Source organism: Anser brachyrhynchus (assembly GCF_964034855.1).
Source record: "Anser brachyrhynchus genome assembly, chromosome: 3".
NCBI classification, from domain to species: Eukaryota; Metazoa; Chordata; class Aves; order Anseriformes; family Anatidae; genus Anser; species Anser brachyrhynchus.
In genome coordinates this window covers 56,895,174-56,915,158 of record NC_137696.1, presented here as the reverse complement: position 1 = coordinate 56,915,158, position 19,985 = coordinate 56,895,174, and the positions used below count along the sequence as shown (strand labels likewise).

The window sequence follows — 19,985 nt, the reverse complement described above, 5'->3', positions numbered from 1 at the left end:
TGCAATTCATACTATGTTTGTGCAATAAGGAAAAATTCTTCTATGCTGTCTGGCCACTCCCTCATTTTTTTCCTTAATTTTCAGCCTTATACATCACTTCTGTTTGAACTGTGGTAATGAAGTGGCTAGGTCTAGGTTTGCCAAGTGGCAGGAACACTTCCACGTACGTGGAAGAGGACTGTCTGTTGAAGACTTGCTTTGACAATTCTTGTCTGTGCAGTCACCATCCCTGTGCTAGAGTCCTAACAGTTTCCTTATATTTCACCTGTCATGTTTTCTTTCACCGAATTTCCTTCTTAGTCTATATGACTCTAGCTCTAGCACCAGTTACGTTTTACACAGTCACGTTACCATTGTGGTGGCTCTTGCAGTAGAGCCCTGGGAAAGCGCTGCGTGTGACTCCAGGGCTGTCAGTCGCTGCTGCCCGTTCCAGGTGAGCAGAGCATCTGCCCTGCTTGGGCCTTTCATGCTCCGCACCTGCCTGAAGCACCCGGCCGGCAAGGGTCAGGATCCTACTCTGAGGGCACTGAGCCTGAGTGTCTCCTGTAAATTAGAATGATGAAAAACTTTAAAAAAAAAAAAAAAAAAAAAAAAAACAAACAAGTAGTTCCATGTATCTAATACATTCTGCAAACTGAAAATAGGCATACACATAAACACAGTCTAATAAACAATTTAAATGTTTATTTGAAAAATGTTAACAGTACAAATCAGTATGGGAAGACTGAGCCTACTTAGTAAGCCAGTACTTTTGTACATTTTTGGGGGGGTGTTGAGATGTCACGTAGTACTGCTGTCACTAATACAAAAAGCACGTTGTGAACAAGCCACGTTACAAGTTTACAAGTGCTGACGATTTTTATGAGCATAAGGGGCCATAAAAGTATAAAGTGCTTGAAATACAAATCTGCCTTTTTAAGCTTTGTTTTGCATATATGTCAGAGTACTTGAGCAACACAAACGCTTGGTAGTGATACTTCCCTTGCAAGGCATGCTCAACCCTATGAGATACGAACCCAGGTTGGGCAGCTTTGTTTCAGCTTGCAGGCACGTGTCATGTTTGTGATACTCCTCTGTCCTTTTCTGAAAAACGCTATCTGGGGACTTCAGGACACCCTGAATTTCATCATCTCACTACTGAGGACAGCTGAACTGGTTGATCTAGGGGTGTGAAGGCAGCCAGCATCCTGACTTGAGCCGCGAGAAGTGACTTCACAGAAGTTAAAACCAATGGTAACCCTCAGGGTAGAAAGCTGTTTTATTTTGAAGCTTCTGAAAAAGGCTGTACGTTTATGGAGAGGCACAGGGAAATCAGCTTTGGGCCTCAGCCTGTGTCCCTTTACCAAATAATCAACTGACTTAAGTTTTCTTTGTAGGAAAGAAGGGATTAAGATCAAGTGCCAAATTTCAAGTCAACTAAAAATTCATTAATTAAAACAAAACAAAACAAACTTCAAAGTCAACACAGCATTAAGTACATGCTTTCTCATCTAAATTGCTTTTCCTGTCTGGAACATCCGAAGGCGAGCTGATGGTTATCACAGGTACAAAGCTGACTTGATCCAGCAGAAGGATGCCTCTGAAAGGTAAGATTACCTGGCATTAGAAAATAGTATACAAAATAATTCTGCGTTCTAAAAATTAGAACTAGCTCTTGTTTCAGAGGGGTCCCGTGACCCAGTTTGTGCGTCTGAACTATCAGCAGGGAAGGCTCTCAGATCAGTTTCAAAGTAGCCTAAAACTGCCCAGCTTTTCAGCTTCTTGGACTGCTCTGACAAGCCACACACAAGCTGCACGTGCTCCAACTGCAGAAGAAAGTACTGCGCGCTGCTTCCTCTCTTCTCTACTTCCTCTGCCATGGCTAGACTGTCAGGCACTGGGCTGAACAGATCATGGTTAGAACTTTATTTTCTAGTTCTGCTTAGTTCAAAGCCTCACACGTTGCAGTATTAAGCTATTTACTGCTGTGGTACAAACTTTCTTCGCTTTTTCTACCTCTAACAGGTTAGTTACAGGAAGTACTCTAACCTGGTGGCATGCTTTGTGAAGTGTCACGAGGAAGCAGGATATCTGTTGTCACTGCAGTTTCCCGCTTCCCCAACTTGCCAACCCTCCATTTTCCTAGCTCTGTCAGAAGTACGGAGACCATTTTTATCCCTTGGTGGATATATAAATTAACCACGCTCAGGGCCTTTCAGAAGCACAGCTGGTCAGTATTATTTGAGAGTATCAGCTGTGCTTGCTCGGAGTGAGGAAGCATGCTTTGCTGTCAGTCATTTCTCCTGAAAGAACATATGGTTCCAAGGATTAGGGCTTGCTGAATTGACTTGGGTTGCTTAAAAATGTTCGTGCTTGCCCATTCCAGCACTAAACCTATACTGATTCTCAGCTACAGTTACCATTTTATCTTTCCATGCCTTGTTTGGGAAACTTGCTTCTCTGAAAAATACTTGTGTAGCTGGTAACATCCCAGCTGAGTGAATAAAGCCATTCACAGACGACCAGCCTGACTCATAACCTTTTGCCACGAACGATAACGCCACTTCCGAGGGTTTGTAAGCTGCCTATACAGACAGATACTACTTGGAGAAATTTGCAAAGCCAAATTTGAGGCCTTTCATAGCTACAGTAATGACCGTAACACTAGACAGTATGTCAGATTTAGGACTGTTGGAATGGCTTAGCTCTAGCTTCTACCTTCCTCTCTTGAAGCTATGTTAATGGTGTCTCAAAATGTAGTCCTTAGAAAACTTGACAAAAAATTGGCATTATGACAACCAAGCCTAAGACATTTCCAATGAAAGATTTGCCCATGTTCCTCTGAAATGTGTATGCATCAAAAGGCCGCTTGGAATGGAAAGTTACTGGCAGCCTTCTTAGTCAATTGTTGCCACAGTATTCCTAAAGAATAAGGCTGTTTCTAACTTAAAAGATTTTTTAGTAGTGCTTTGTCTTCATCAGAGAAAAAAAATCGCAGAAGTTACTTACTTGTTTTCACAGGAAGGGAAAATCACCTTTAAGACTTTCAGAATGAGAGCTGCTCCCACGACTCCAACCACAACGACTTCCATCAAATTAAAGAAGATGGGTAAAGATCGAAACCAGAATCTGCAGAGCCATTTTCTCAAGTCCTCCACCCACTGGCACATCACCTACAACCAAACGGGTAGATAGAAAAAGACGGGTTGCAAAATATAGCAGGTGCAGTTTTTGTGGCTACTCCTGCATCACATTACATGGTGATAACTTTACTTAAATAAACAGATAGATAGATAAATAAATAAATATGCTTCAGTATATGTAAAAGGAGGATGGAGTTGATTGGTGACTCAAACCTCTTTCTTTTACAAAGTTTGGAACCTTCCAACTGAATTATTCTATTTGGAGGTTTTATTTTTGAGGAAGTGACTCATCCTGGAAAGAGTTCCCTCAAAGGAAAGGGAAAATAAAGGGACACTTGAACAGAGGAGGTGAAGGATGGGTTATTTTGGCCTAGGCTTAGGGTAGCTGTGATTACATAACTATATGCAGCAGGCAAAGAGTTACTGAAGCCCACGAGAGGGGTAGCAGGTAACTTTCAGCATACTATTTTTGCCATCCTCTTTAATCAGCATGCTGTAATGTGTTTCTTTCAGCCACAAAGGAGGGTGTGGAGCCCACCTCTACCTAATCTGGAACTGAAATTTCTCAAGCTGCTACCATGTTTCTTAGGGGTGAGACCCATGGCTCATCTCCCAGAGTGGCCAGCACTTGCCTCTAAGCAATGCCAGAAGAAAAATATTTTTTAAAAAAAAGTCATTTAAAGCTCAACAAGAGTCAAAATCATTATAAATAGTCTCATATAACGTAGATATCACAATCTACTTTCATGACATATCTGTGAGGTCACAACGTTTCAGGATTTAGACACTTATTTGATTTCAACTGCAGTAAAAAAACACATTTTGTCACTGCTAAGGGGTAATTTAGAAATGGTTTTGTTTTGTTTTTCTTCTTGGTTTTTAAAGTTTCCTAGAATATGTCTGTAACAGTCTATTGTTCTTAGTGTTTGGCTGCGGGGATTTCTTAGACTTCTGTGGAAATCAGTTAGTGTTAGACACCTCACACAACCAAAAATCCTGTTCTTCAACAACTACAAAGCAGCGAAACAGTCGTCTGAGAAGTCACCTACTAGGCTAAGTAGGAATGGCAATTCTTTACTTGATAAATCTGTTATTATATGCCATGTTGCTTTTTTTCAAATGAAAAATAGACGACCAAAGACAAAGGTCTAGGAATGTTACACACCTTCTTAGTATCTTTAAACGGATGTTTTGGTTGGCCTTTACGCAAAGGAAAACCCCCCTATCTGAATCCTTACAATGCTGTGATTTGGTTTGTTCTGTAAATATCCAAGGAGGAGGAAAACCTAGTATTTGTACATGTTTCTGAAGACAATACTAAAAACAGCGAAGGAAGACTGTTCTGTAAAACTGTAATACTGATTAAGTCTGCTTTATCCATGCTATGTTGCTAGAATTAAAACACCACCACCACCACAAGAAACCTACCTTGTAAGAAGATGGCGGTTCTATCCTAAGAGGGGTCTCTGGTAACTTGCCAGGTAACGTCTCTTCATCCACTGTAGTTTCTGCTTGCCGGATGAGGTACTGACTGGTGGTTTGCAGTGGATCTTGAATATCTAAAGAAGAAAAGGCAGATTTAGTGGGAGGATTATTTTTTAATTTGACTCTAATCAAGAAAGCAAAGACATGCTGCATTTCTATCTTTATGGTACAACTATCCTAAGTTTACAGGAAGATCACAGAAGGAACTTTTTTTTTTTTTTAAAAAAACTGTTTTTTTTAAAACTTTAGCAGTGAACTTGGTAAGAAGCAGCAGTGTTACAACGCAGCCTTTAGATGTGCCCTTAGCTGCAAAATTTCAGCTGTCACCAGGTTTAAAAAGTAATGAACTAGACAAAAATATTCATCTCCTATGAAATCCTTGAGTTTTTGACTAAACTAAGGCCAAATAAGATTAAGGTATCCAGTAACTTCTCTTGCTTTAAAGTTATTCACATTTAATAACTTAACTAAACTATTCTCTGGTTTGGAAGTGACCCAGACAGGTATTTCCTTTGCAATTTTCTCTTTCAGTCTCAGGAAAAAGGGGGAGCTTTACAGAAATTTCCATAACAGCACAGAGATAAATTAATTCATGTGAATGTCTGGGTTGCAGGTTTACAAGCACCAAGTAATTCAGAGGAGAACAGATTTAAAAACAAAACAAAAGAAATAACCAGAGTGTAGAAGAGTGGAATTTAGGTGTAAAAAACACTTCCCTGTTAATCCAGAAACTATTTTACTATGCAAAACACGGGAATAATGTTGTTCTTTTGCCCCTGTAAAGCAGTATGTTAACTATGGTTAAAAATATTACGTAACAGCTAAGAGAGATACCTTTTCCTGAGAGGTTGGGAAGTGTAAATAGCATGTCGTTGTCCCTTGGGATGGAATACAGCATGCTTTCTTTCAACGGGACAGTGTAGTTTGAATGTCTAAGTACTCTCAGGTCCTTCACTAAAATATCTATTTCTGTTACTTCTTCCTGCTGAACCTGCAAGAAAGGCAAACGTACAGAGTTTAAATTTACTGAGTTTAAAGTAAGGATGAAGTAGGCTGGCAAAGAAAACCAATATGTGACAGAAAACTCCAAGCCATTACGATTTAGACATACAGCTGCTGTAACATGAATCAGCATTCTTTGTTTTTACTTAACACGTTTCTACAGCATATGCCACATTAAAATGTAGGCTAAACAGACTGGGTCTCCCTCTCCCTGCAGAAACGTGGCAGTCAAGCCATGGGCTTTCAACCAAGTCTTACATAGCTCTTCTTGTCAGGGAGGCATTTGAAAGCACAGAAAACTGATATATGTAGTAAAAGGACACACGCAAACATTTAGTGTGCTGCTGAGACAAGACTGACACTTCTGCTTTTGCAGTCATGTTGCTTTTTTTCATACAAGTGAAAAAATCCCACTGAGATCACTCATTGCTGCTTTTATTCTTTTACCTTAAACTTACACTCCTTTTCCTGGAACTTGTATTATTCAGGGCAGGCAACAATGCAGTGTAGAGTAACTGTTTATTCACATATTCAGTTCTACTGCACATTGATGTAGAACAGAATAGTTTTCCTCCTCCTCCAGCACTGCACTGGACCTACTTCATTTAACAATCACTGCGGGCCTCATTTATATAGAAGACACTCAGCATAATTACTGCTAGCACCGGTAACTGCACTGTAAGGCCAGGAACTGACAGAAATCCAGAGTGTGTGACTACAACAATAACTGCAGCAGAGATACATTTCTGCAAGAAAGGAATGTGGGTTACGATACAGTTTCACTTGTGTTTTCAGAGCCATAGGGGCCAACTGTCTCCTTTTGCTTCTAAGGTGCAGAACAATGCGATGAAAAAGATGATTGTTACTGTCAGCTCATAACTAATGAGAAAGATGGAAAGCTTCTGACTTAAAGGAAGAAAACAGCATGAGCTTTCTGGTCATTCTCACCAGGTGCCTGTGCAAACCTGATATGCATTTTGATATCCAGTTTGAGATCTGAAATACAGCACCGCTACTGTGTAACAGCTGAACCAAAACAAAACATATTAGCCAACTAACAGTGGGATAAGAATCTCATTAAAAAAACAAAACAAAGCCTTCTCAGTGGGATCATCATTTTCATTAACAGAGTAAAATTTTGGCATGATGCAGATCTGTGAAAAGTACTACATGCTGGGTATGCAATTAATTAAAAATCATTGTTATTATCATCCTCCTCCTATAAAAAAATGCAGCGGAATATAAGACAGCAGCTTTTCTTCTATCCAGAACCTTCCTAGTTAGAAAAATAACTACAGCTTATAAGTGATTTTGAGAACTTGGCTCTGTACATTTCAAGCTCAGCTGCAATTGTAGCCCCTCACATTCACCAGTATTTGTGCAAATCAGTTAGCTATATATGTGGTTTTTTTTTCTGTTCATCTCAAAACCCATGTTCAACATCAAGTTTTTTATTCAAATCAATTAATTAGATCACATACACAGTAGCCTAAGGCTAAGCCCTCTGATGGCCCTTCACAACAAGCCCACCTGCTTAATTTGTTGCTGCTGCAAGCCACATGATTGAAATGCTTTGTTAGCTTGGGATAAGTAATGGAGAAAAACTCAGAACTCAGAATGAACATATTCCCCTTTTATTAATTTTGTACATTACTTTGAAAATGAATTATTGCTTGTGAGTTTGACTTTCCTTGCGTAAATGCACATTTTGAAAAAGCATGTGACAGTTAATGATATTCTGACAACCTTAATGGAAAATCATCCAAGTTTTAGCACCTAAAATAAGAATAGAAGCATTAAAACTTGAGTTCTCCTCAAGAAACACCTCTGCTACTACACAGGTTGGTATCATCTTCCTCAGTACCGTGCTAGCTACATGTAAACCTTTTAACTCTTGGTTAATATTTGCCTCTCCTAAATTCAAAACAAGCAAAGTGTTGTTGTTTTTTTGTATTATTTTTATTTACCTGTCTTCCATCAATTTCTGTCACTTCTTCCTGAATGACAATCAGCTGCAAATCAGAACTGGATGCCAAAGGCCACTCGTGGACCATGATGCGAACGCTGACAGTTCCCAGGCGCTGCTGATCTGGTAGGTTATCCAAGCTTCCATTCTCCACTGTTACGACAGAATGTCATGGTTTTCAAAGAGAAACCAACCCAACCAGAAAGCACAACTCTCCAAGGGGCAAACAGATGCAACTCTAACATAGAGTACATGTGCCTTTGCACAGGTAGCATCTCAATGGGAAAGTCATTACAACTACAGAGGGCCACAAGAGCTGGGTTTTAATGAAGAAATAGCTAGCAAGGAAATATGTTCCCTTTCATTTCAGTTTTTTAGAGCTGGGGCTGGGAATTCACCATTTTATTTTGCAAGTGCTTCAAATGTTTTAAATGAATCAAATGCAGTTGGATTTGATGATCTTTGTACGTCCCTTCCAACTGAACTATTCTATTCTATGCTAAACCAGAGATGTCTTAGCGACTGTAGCAAAGCCTATACTAGGCTGGTGTCCTTTACAATTCCAGTAACTGCTACTATAAGCAGTTGTAATCTGGAAAACAGATGCCAAGGTTTTTAGCAGTAGATCACCAAATCAAACTCAGAGCAGTCTCATGATACACATAGCAGACAACAGCAGCACTGTACGATCCCCGAAGTGAGGGGAGCTTGCAAACAATGTGGCCTTTGAGGTTTGCATCTAAGCACCCTAAGCTGCACCCTTTGGCTCCACTATTACTGCATTCTTATTTCAGTTGTCCAAAGGAGTTCATAAGAGTAATGCCACAGTCCAGACAGCCCCCTGCATAAACATCTCGATTCATATAACATTCTTCCTCTCAACACTGAAATAAATATGCTCTCCAAAATCATCCTGCTTGGAATATTTGCATGACTTGCATCACCCTTTCCTTCAAGTGGCTGCCAGAGACCTGTTGTTCCTGGGTTCCAGCACTTCAGCTCTTTTCCACACACACAGCTTATGCTAGACAAGTGGTGGCTCCCTCATGCGTATTTTTCTGCACCTCCCTCACTCCCCACCATTTTCACGTGGGACTGTGACACCTCAAATTCTCTTCCTACTGAAAAGCCTTCTGCTGTTCAACAACCTAACACTCCACTCGTACACAGAGAACTGCCTTCCTACCCTCTGTGTTTCTCCATGAGCTTAATATCCTTCTCCCAGGTACCATGCCTCTCCTTCAGGTGAACTGAGGCTCAGATGGCCCCTGTGTCTAAGCCACAAGTGCTACGTGTCACCTGCAGCGCTAGCTTACAAGGCACCCGGGGGGAACGCTTGGCTAGCGCCCTTCATTATGCAGGAACAACTCCATGTGCTCATTTGTTTTATGCTGTGACCCCTTTCCTCATAAAGCTATTTAGATTTTGTAAACATAGAAAAAGGCATTTTGGAACCAATTAGGAATATCTTACAATTAAAAATAAGTGGCAGAAGGAAAAAAAGTGGGGCTATTCCCAATAGGTGTAAGCTAGAGCATTAACCTGTTTGCTGAGTGTTTTCTGATTTGTAGCAGCAAGCAGGCATTAAAGGAGCAAAGCCATAAATATCCCAAGCAGCTGAGGCTCCCTGTGTTCAACCTTTCCTGTCTGTGTAGGGCTGCTCAATCCCCACTACAAGCAATAGGAGCTGAAGATGCTCACCCATCTAAACTTGACTCTGTCGGAACTTGAGGTGGGGACATTGGTGCCAGGCACAACATAACAAAAACGCCAAAAGAATACCATTCAGGAGACTTGGTCTCTACTGTTCAAGGGCATGAATGTTTGGCTCAATTTTGATATTATATACAGCTAATAAGGAGCATTTTTTCTACTCTGTTAACAGGTTAACGAGTATCTCAAAATTCCTTCAACCTTTTACAAACATTACCTGAATCTGTCATTGATAATTTAGTTAGTAAATAGTATAACTGTCATTTTACAGGTAACAGACAGGAGAAGCACTGTGTTGAGGACCAGAGCCAAACATGGAGGTGAGCAATTCCAGGTTCCTAGCTCCCAGGTCAAATCAGCAATTTTCTCATTGTTTCAGATTCACATTCGTAATTGTAGCCACTGCAAGCTATACAACTATGGTTTGAGAAATTAACAGGAACTACTACAGTAGGGTGTTCGGAGTCTCTCAGAATTAGTCCATAAAATCCTAACTGGTTTTTTGGGGTCAGTTATCTTGCAGGTAAACGACATGTTGCCGTGTTTTTCTGTCCTAGGACAGAAAACACAGAAGCAATAGGAATATATCTATCCCCCCAAACAGACAAGTGAATTACTGCTCTCCCACTTCAGAAAAGAAATGGCGTCAAATTAATAATTGACGATATTTGGGAAGGAAGGGTTCAAGAGACAAGGTCATGGCTCAGAGAAGCAATTTAGAAAAGCATTAGTACCCTCTAAGTAAACATCTGAATGTAAAGGGAGGATGACCTTAGAAACCAAGCTAGAGACTGCTGCACCTGATCCATCAAGAGATCATTCTGAATACAACAGAAGCTTAAATCAAGTAGTTTAATTGCTCTTGCTTAATTAATTATATAGTATGCTCTGTGTATCTCAAAAATCACAGTGCTTTCTGATCTTTTACAAAAGGTATAGAATTGAATCAGTGTTAAAAATAGCAGTTTCAAGATTATCTGAAGTCCTTAACCACTACAGGACACTAGCAAAACTGCAGTAATTTGTGCTATAATATCCTATCCAGGGGAAACTTCTTTGTCCACTAAAGTCAGACATGAGATAATTAAAAGATCTTCCCAACACTAATTCATATTTTTGCTATTAAATCCCTTTTTGGATATATGCCAACCAGCCTGGGGACACAGCCATTAGCAGGGTGGAGTTGCATCCTTCTGTTTACATTGTCTAGCTTGTAGTGCAAAACACTCTTCTGAAAAGAGAGGCAGTCTCAATTTCAAATGAAACCCTTTACATTTAAGCAAAGGAATGTGACTTGAGAACAAGGTAGTGAGATTATTTTTCCACCCACGTCAGGAGCAAAATTCTCCTAATTTGGGAAATGGTTTGCTTCTACAATGCTGAAGTTAGCAGAGTATGAGAACACGCAGACTTTGTATGGTTTGGTTACTAGATAACAGGGAATCAAAATACAGCAGGAAAAAAAAATTGAGAATACTCACGTATTACTGTTTGACATGTTATGTGGGCAACCCCGCTTTTCATAGGAAAATCATTTAGATATACCTGTCCATTAACATAGGTGATATTAAAAACAACCTGAAAGACAAACAGACAGAATGAGTGTGCGGTCCTGCCTCTATGCTACAATTCTGTTCCCAGAGGAACACAATTCATACTGACTGAAGTCAGACAAAACAATATATTTGCATCCACATGTGGACTATGTTTCACTGCATATTAATTCATCATTCTATTTATATAGCGAATAAATGAAAAAAACTGACGAACCTGTCCTTTGTGAAATTCTCCATTGCTTTTCAACATCCTAACATTGACTCTGATGGTTTCCTGGAAAACAATGGTGAAAAGAGATGTAAGTTTCTATGAGAAAACACATAAGCAGCTATAGGTCACAGGCAACTTTCACATGCTATCCTGACAGAATGGCAACGTACTAGTCCCAGAGCACGTTGCCAGGCTTTCTACCTGGCAAAAAGAAGAAAGATGAGTATGTTTACTTGTTCCATGTAAGGCTTTTTTTCCTCTTTTAAAATAAAAAGTACTGATGAGAAAAAATGACTGCTTCCCCTTTAAGTATAATTTTTAAAATAGAGATAATAATAATCAAACAAAATTCTCAGAAGAACTTGTTATGCATGGATACAATGGAAAAGAAGTCTCTCATATTAACTGAAACAGAATTGATTAAGCAAGATAAAATCAGATTCTCGGTCTCTGTAAAGATCATTAAACACTTCACTTACTCTTCAAGATGAAGTATAATTTGATACATGTTAGCCTGTACTAAAGAACACTCATTTTTGTCAGCATCAACAGCAATCCTGTTTTTTTTCTTTGGTTACCATTCCCAAATAATGCCACACAGGACTCCTCCAAACCCACAGCTAATAGGGATTTATTTCCTTCTTTCAAACCTCAATTGCTGTAATTTATTGTTTCCCTCATTCGGTCCCTCTCATCTCATCCCTTGTCATTTCAGGGGCTCTATTGCAGATGGGACCTCAAATCTCTCAAATGTGCCCCCTGACAAAGTCTACATCTGGAAACAAACCTCTCTTGAACATAGACAAATATAATGAGTGCCACAGCACTCTCCTGAGTCATCTACACAGAAATAATGTTAAATTCTCTATTTGCCCTTTGGGAACCTTAATTGATTCTATCCGTGTTTAATTTTCCTCTGGAAAACTCTCCTTTGTACCTTCAGCACCTTTTTTTTAGCACTGTGTTTAATTAAATTTCACACTAAACAACTAAAATTGAGCTGTGTCTCAAAAGCAAGTACAACTCATGAAAATTTAAAATGAGAGAATGAATTAATGGCTTTCAGTTTGGGATTTTTAGGCAGGAAATACTCGTATACAGCACAGAACAGAGTGAGCAGAGAGCTTCTGAAGTACAACTCCAATATAAAAATTTCCTTAAAACAATGGGAGTTAATCAGTACACTGAGGTGGCCAGAACTACCACAAACTGAAAAACATCTAAATCCGAACCAGTAGAAATCTGGCTTCCTATGGCAAGCATGGTTTTAAATCCAATACAGATTTAAATTAAAAAAATAATAATAAGTACAGATTTTTTAAAAATAAAGTAGTTTCCTTTGGTTCGAAATGACTTGCCATTGATGTTTCAGATACATTTGTAAAGTCAATAGGAAAATTCTCTGGCCACTGAGACCAAAAATAAAATTTCTTTCTCCATGCCCCTCCTAGGAAATGGGTGTTTATACTGACTTTTCTCCAAAACTCAAATCCAAGTTATTCATATTAAATGAAACTTATCCATTTACTTAGAAAACCAGCAGTCTATTAACGAATATGTAAACCACGTTAATGATATAACAGTAGGATGTAATCTATTCTGTCATCCTGCAACTTCCTCAAACCACTTTTTCCTCATGTTTTAAGAATGCTGTATATTTAAAACAAAAATCCCCTAAACTTTTAGCACTTTATTGAGCATCTGGAGCTGTGCTTCTTTCAGACTTCCTAGTATTTTCTGCCTTATAGAATTCAAAGGGCCCAGAGGAGGGACCTTCCCAGCAGTCTTAACAGTCCTTCAGTTTTTGAGCTTTAAATCTGAGCTGCTTTACCCAGAAAGTATTTTGCAATCTTCTTTCACCACCACCGATGTGACTCACGGAGATTACTAGAAAAAGGAAATGACTGGTAGATAGCTACTACTGAAAAGAAGGAAAATCCCCCTGCTCTTTGTTTTAGTCAAATGCTGTATTTGATAATGAAGGGCATAGGGCAAAGTAGATACACTCAGCAACTGAGCACCATATGCACCAGGTGAAATATGTGTGAGGATTAATCTTCTTCAAGGCAGCTGTCAGTTCTGCTGATTTAGTATCCAAAAGCACGGTCACAGGTGACGGTATATACTTAAAGCTTGCACTCAAAAAGCATATTGCATGTTTAAGAAATCAAAATATTTAGGCGGTACACATCCATGCTGTCAAATTTACAAAAAGTAGATCTTAGCATGCAGACACGACAGCTGAGCTGACCTAGAGGCCTCTGCCACAGAAAGGCTGCAAATCTCTCCTCTCCAGCACATCATCCTTCCCTCTCCTTTACCCCAACCCGGCAAGCCATTTCAGCTCATTAAATGGGCAGGAGAACTTCCACATTTTTGCCTATTTCTTCTGAAAAGAAGAACATTTCTTCTGACAAGAAGAAATGGACACGAAGAGGCACGGGACTGCTGACCCCGCAGGCTCGAGCTGCCGGACAGGCTCTGTGCTGGGGCTGCCTCTGCCCCTCAGTGGCACGGGTTCGTAAAGCCGCCCCGAAACTCTGGGCTACGATCAGCCCTCTGCCAAAGCTGTTACACCATGACCCTTCACAACCGACGGAGAACTCATATTCTTGCCTTTTTGCCCACCAATCGGTTCCCATCTGGAGCCAACAATTTCTTCTCCTGATGACTGCCTGTATTCTGTATACACATAGTGGCATATCTGATTTTTTCAGGCTAGAAGCACTTGTTCCTGAGCTGTCATTGCATTCTTGTTTTGCCCAAGCAGTCTGACAAGACTTGGTATGAAACATTTCAAGCAGATGTCCAAGTTTCGGTGCTGACAAATAACTAGTTTTCAACTGTTCCTGCCCCAAACGTTCGCAAACTGATACAGAAACATCTCCAGGACCAGAGGAAGACCACCTTTTCCAGATAAGAGCCAACCAAATGTCATTCCTGACGGACACTAATTCAACTTATTCTTAAAGCTCTCCAGTGATGTCCAAAATTTTCACACTCTCCTCAACTACTTTAATGCTCAGCTATCTTTAACATTAAACGTTTTCCTGGTGCCTAACCTGAAGCTTCCTTGCTTTATGAACAGCTTGCTCACCACTCTTCACAATATCTTCCCACAGAAAATAACAGTTTTCCTGATTTTATGTTATTTCTCCCAGCTCACTTAATTCTTCCTTAGAGACTGGTTCCTCACCGCTGGCTTCCTACTGGTCTTTCCTGACCGTCTGCACCCAAAACGCAGCGGGGCCCACCTCCCCGACCCTACACACCCCATAACAGAGTCTACATGAGGACAAGAGCCACAAGACTGCCAAACATAGTGAAATGTGGGCCAGGGGGCTCACCCACTGCAGGGTCTGTGTGGTGCACAGCCTTCCTTCCCCCTGTTAACACAATCCCAGTGGGTGGCCCCTTGACATCTGCCTGAGGGTCGGTGCTCAAGAGCCGTAGGTAGTTAATGGCTGCTGAGGTGAGAGGAAGGCAGGCGGGGCCGCCAACTGCCCTTGTATCCTGCTTCCATGGTGAACTGCCCGACCAGGCAACCCCCACCTGTCACTAAGTGCTCCCAGATGGGGCCATCTCACCGTCTTTCCAGTTCCAGGCGTGAAGACTCACGGACTTATGAAACATCCTTTAATTTCAACAGAGTTTGATTATGTTAGCATAATACAATTCACTACTTGGAAAACAAAAAAAAGGCACTTTACAGCTTTACAGATAGGCCTTATAGCTACACACCTCGCTACTAAGAAAAGTAAGTAACTCCACATCATTTATTTTGTGTATCAAAAACAATGGAGCCAATCCTGCAATAACAAAGCTGCTGAGTGCAGGACATGGGCCCTATGCAGTAATCCACAATATTGCTCTTCTGAGTTCTGGAGAAGCCTGAACTATGAGTATAAACCTTGTTTGTATCACTTGCAACACATTTTTGAGTATTAACAATATCACGAATGTTCATATAAGTCTCAGATAGTCTTGTAATTTAAAACATTCATTGGAATACTAGAAAAAGCTGCTCTTTGAGAGTCAGAATCGAAGGACAGCCCGACAAAGCAATTCGGGTCCCCAGGAATCAGGCCGTGCTTTCAACTTACCACTGACAGCCATCCCATCACTCACAGCGCCTTAGCCCTCGCTGTGCTGGCGAATACCTTCACACAAAACTCTGCAATTTACACTAGAAATTGCCCCGTTCTTAATGCCCTTACAGGATGTAGAAGTGTCTCCTGAGTTTTCCTAAGACTTCTCATCGCTGTTTTAGTGCTCCAGCAGTGATATTTACAGAGGTAATGGCCACAGGACCTGTAAAGAAGACAGCACTTCCACCACAAATGCACGTCATTCTCTTCTTGGAAAGCTAGGCTATGGCAATAATAATGTGGCAACGTACACTACAGGATTTTTGTGAACTAGTGAATTTTTGTAAATCCGAATCAACAGCGATGAGCAGGTAGTGATCATTTTCTAATCCTTTCTCTTCAGCCAAGTGCTGCAACAGAACCCAGGAGAGTTACGTGGGGCAACACAGCAGTAGCAGAAGAGCAAGATGACAGAAAGAATACATAAAGCATCTGACATAATTTTAAAGGGAATATTCATTAGTTCTTAAAGACTCCCCACACCAATGCCACACAAATCTACAGAGAACGCTTCACCCAACCCCAGCCTTTCATGAAAAATACTGCACAAGACAAAGCTGTTTGGTCTAATCACGCAGGAACTTCAAACAGATCTGACTACAGAATCATGAAAAAACCTCTGGCAGGTGGTAGGTACCTGCTGCAGCGCACTGTACAGTTTCCCCCAGCACAGGGTAACTGCTGAGTCCCGCACAAGCGCATCACTCCCACAAAGCCCATCTCCAGACCGAGCCAGGAGCAGCCAGCCCACTTCAGGCACAGCTGTTCTCTCTTGAGGCTCTGTCTGTGCTGGCAGGCAGGGAAGCGGAGCGGGCAGCACTAGGAGCAGATGGCACAGCGCCTGGCAAGATGGCCAGCTGCACGGCGAGCGGCGGACACACCATCCCCTCGCGGCAGCTGCGCAGGCACAGCTGGGATAGCCTGCCTGCAACACGAACAAGTGAAGTCGAAGGAAGGTTGCCAAACAGGTGAGAAATGGACAAAACTAAAATCTGAGCAGGCAGTCAGGCATAGCTGAGTTAAGAAATAGGCATGGTGCAGTCCTTGACAAGTTTGCAGGACGATAATTAGCCCCTCACGTTTTACCAAATTTTGGTACAAAATCTTCTCAAAGGAGGTTTGGCGTTATTAAACTGCATGACAATATTTAGGGTATAACAATGAAATTCAGTATTAAAGTAACCAAAGCTGAACTATCCTTGTTAGTAAACAAATCTAACACAATGATGCTTTTGCTTTTCTTTACTTTTCTGAACAAGCAGAAAAATAAGCGTCCTCGCTTTGCAATGATTCATAGTATAATACTGCTTATCCCTGCCTTAGCCCCGCGTATGTTCCTAGAACTAATTGCCTTTGCTTTCTCCCTATTATATCAACTAACACTATGAATATTTTAACAGGAGTTTTAAAGGCGAATGCTTAGTCTCACATCATCAGGACACAGTTGCATCATACTGCTTTAATTTAATCAAATATACATGGAAAGATGATGTGGTGCCTTTTAAGTATAAAGCTCAGAACATGTGCCAGGCTGGTAATAGAGAACCTGGGATAAAGCTAGGAAAGAAATACTTCAGAGTGTCACAATTAAAAAGTTTCTTTGATTAAAATACATTACACCCACCGAATCCGTACTCACATGGCTGATGGAGTGAAGATTACTTTTTTGTGTTGTGAAACAATCTATCCACATAGAGGTTTCCTACAGTCAACAAAAGCCTGAAAAAAAATGTTTTTCAAGCAACTGCACTAAAAAATTCTGGTAGGCAAATAAGCCTTTTCAAAAGTAAACAGTTAAATCTAAATTATCTAGAGACAAATGGAGTAAACAAACATCACAGCATTCAGCCCACTGTGCTTTTAGCCAGTTTTTATCAGCACGTTAAAAATAATCTAGAACACAAAATCTAATTCTCGACCTAGCATCAGAAAAGCACAGTCCTTTAATGCAAAGATCAGTTATCTTGTTGCATTATTCCATGCCTTTTTTATATAAGCTTATGTCTAATATCAATCACTCTGTAATCCAGATTTGCTTGTCCAAATTTCAGGAGGAGAAAGCAAAACTAAAGCACACATGCTAACATTTTTTAAAAAAGCCCAGATTTCAAAACAGCTTATTTAAGAAACGACAAGTATTGCACAACAATGGGGGCGTTCACATTCCGGAGCTCAACAGAAGTGTTTCAGACTTACAAAACGCAATTGCACACACGTTATTCCAAAATTCCAACGTCTTTCCTCAATCCTTCCATTACAGGTTTTGTAACATCATGGCCATCAACTTGGAGGTAAACTTTCACACAATGCACAAGAACTACAAAATGTGAAGCTATCCGAAGTATTCTGCCAGCGTACTCCCGGGATTATGGAGTGCACAGTCACGGTAGCCAAAGAAAAGCTTAAAAGACCACCTGCAGTCCCAAACCTTCCTGAGGAAAGATCCTTCTGCCCCCATGCCATGAGCTGTTAAGCTCGTGGCTTCTGAAGCCAGCCCATGAGTGCTGAATTCCCGCTCTGCCTGTTCCCTTCTTCTCCTACCACGCTACTTAATATAAATCAGCTCCTGCTCAGACAAGAGCAACTCTTCTACTCAAAACTCTTTCAAGACGTGTTCTTCCTTTTACATCAAACATGATCCTGTACGTACAAAAAGAAGCAGTGCAGAAGGAAACATGAGTTCTTATTTGTATACATATTTTAAAATCTCAAACTGAAAAAAAGTAATAGAAGTGCACGTTCCCTTTTTGACTCTTGAAAGAGCTTTCTGCACATACTTACACCACCACACCACTATAAAGCTGAAACGGTGCAGATGTTTCTAAACTGGCAAAAACTTTGATGGCAAACCACCCGAATAGTACAGCATGAAAGGACAAACCTGTCCCCACAAGCAAACAGCACGGCTGTGCTCACCAGGCGTTACACCCCGGTTACTCCATCAGGCTTTACTCTGAAACGTACCTACCCTGTTTCTGACCCCAAGCTGGCTTCCACGTAACCAGCTCAGGCATCCCTGCGCCACGCTCACTCACGCCTTCAGATCCTAAGACAGCATGAGCAGATGTGCCTCCGTGTCTCGTATAATTGCCCGCTGTGGGAAATAGCTTTAACACTACCAGGCTGAAGTTTTGGTGTGAAAGTGTGACAGTTTCTGGATGGAAGACGGTCAGCAAGAGCGCAGGTTTATATCCCTCTGCTGCTTCTGCTTGCCAAATCCCACTTAGCTCTCCTTTTCTCAGAGGGGGATCCGCGAAGTACCTGAACTTTCTCTGCCCTCTCGTACTTCCGTGCACCTGACTTCAAGCACAGGCACACTTTTATAGATCTCTGAAGATCTAGGTCCCCATTTTGAAGAGCTAAGCCCATCTCTCTTCAGAGGCTCACCAGGAGAAGCAGAGACCAGGAAGTGAGCCCAGGAATCCTGCTTTGCAGCACAGGATGTGCCAGCGCAGGGCCTGCGCCAGGATGCCTTGGAATGGCTTTATTCAAACGAAGGAACTCTGGAGGAAAAGAAGCCATAATAAACTCACTCGCATGACAGCAATTTTGTTCTGGCTAGACAAGTGACTATGAACCTGACAGAGCTCTTCCTTCTTTGGGATCTCACACCCGGCAGGTCACGATTACTGGGGTTTGAGGAATATATTTAGTCACGACTTAACCACAGACACAAAAGCAGCTGGCTCTCTTCTGTAATTCTCCAGGTCACAGCTCACCCCTGTCACAGCGCATCACTTCATTCCCACTGAGAACGTCTCCGCACAGTACCAAAAGCCTTCTGTTCCTCGAAAAGCCACCACATTTAACTCCAAACGGAGCTTACCAAGACACAGCACGGCTTCTGGAAGGGGAAAGCAGATGGCACGACGCCCCGCGATATGCCGGTACCCTTTCGCTGGTTCAATTCACGGGCACAGACATGACGAGGAGGAGCAGTGGACCCAATGCACCGCGTCCCCCGGTAGCACCGAGCCGTCACGGCGCGGCCGGGCACACGGCACACCGCGCCGTACCGCACACAAGTAACCACCCCACCCCCCGACCTGCCGGCCGTTTTTTGGGCACATTAAATCCCATTTAACCCCCGCAGGGCGCACTGCGGGCACGGTCAGCGAGCCTCGCCCTTCCCTACCGCCCCGGGGGGCTCCCCCGGCGGCGGGGCGCTGCCTGCGGGCAGGGGTCGCGGCGCACAGCCCCCCTCCGCCCAGCCGAGCCCCCCCGCAGCCCCGCCGGTCCCCGGAGGGCCCCGCGGAGCCTCCCGGCCCGGCTCGGCCCGGCCCGGCCCGGCCCGGTACCTGGCCCAGCTGCGGAGCGGCGGCCGGGCCCAGCAGCGCGGCGGCCAGCGGCGGCAGCAGCAGCAGCAGCGGCGGCAGCAGCAGCCCGGGCCGGCCCCGCGCCGCCTCCATCTTGCGACCCGGGAACGAAAACAAAGTGAAACACCGCCGGCGGGGCGGGGACGGGGGGCGGGCGGGGAGACGGGGCGGTGTGGGGCGAGGGGAGGCGGCAGGAGCCGGGTATGCGGCGAGGGGAGGTGGCCGGAGCCGGGCATGGGGTGAGGGGAGCTGGCAGGAGCCGGGCATGAGGCGAGGGGAGGTGGCCGGAGCCGGCCCTCTGGTCAGGTCTCCCCTCAGAAGGGGCCTCCCGCGGCTCGGAAGTGATTGTTGTTGTTGTTATTTTTGATCCAAGAGTTCTTCAGGCTAGGCGAGAGGGAAACTTGACGAGCGCTCAAACCCACGGGCAAAGAGGAACGCACTGGGTCTCCGGGTCCTTGGTGGGTAT

The 19,985-nt window shown here is 42.6% G+C and overlaps 1 protein-coding gene across 3 annotated transcripts; it reads right to left on the bottom strand.

The window, feature by feature from the left end:
- Positions 1–664: 664 nt before the first annotated feature.
- Positions 665–19,657, bottom strand: GINM1 (glycosylated integral membrane protein 1). Of its 3 annotated transcripts, none has more exons than XM_080588027.1 (8): positions 19,502–19,657; positions 11,059–11,118; positions 10,770–10,866; positions 7,577–7,728; positions 5,442–5,598; positions 4,551–4,681; positions 2,989–3,152; positions 665–1,579 (listed from the first exon to the last, which is right to left on the bottom strand). In XM_080588027.1, the coding sequence occupies exons 1-8, from the start codon at positions 19,610–19,612 to the stop codon at positions 1,471–1,473; spliced, it is 981 nt and encodes a 326-aa protein (XP_080444153.1). In that variant the 5' UTR covers positions 19,613–19,657; the 3' UTR covers positions 665–1,470. The 3 variants fall into 3 exon arrangements, with proteins under 3 accessions (XP_080444153.1, XP_080444155.1, XP_080444154.1); XM_080588029.1 differs by lacking the exon at positions 19,502–19,657 and adding an exon at positions 19,030–19,351; XM_080588028.1 differs by lacking the exon at positions 19,502–19,657 and adding an exon at positions 16,843–18,953.
- Between the last annotated feature and the right edge of the window lie 328 nt (positions 19,658–19,985).

What these genes read in the sequence shown, in the direction of transcription:
- GINM1 (XM_080588027.1), bottom strand. Translation starts at nt 19,612, where the DNA reads ATGGAGGCGGCGCGGGGCCGGCCCGGGCTGCTGCTGCCGCCGCTGCTG. An exon ending in AACCGCCATCTTCTTACAAG is followed by an intron (nt 3,153 to 4,550) that starts GTAGGTTTCTTG and finishes GTTTGGTTGTAG; the next exon opens with GTGATGTGCCAGTGGGTGGA. An exon ending in TTCCCTTCCTGTGAAAACAA is followed by an intron (nt 1,580 to 2,988) that starts GTAAGTAACTTC and finishes CTTACCTTTCAG; the next exon opens with AGGCATCCTTCTGCTGGATC.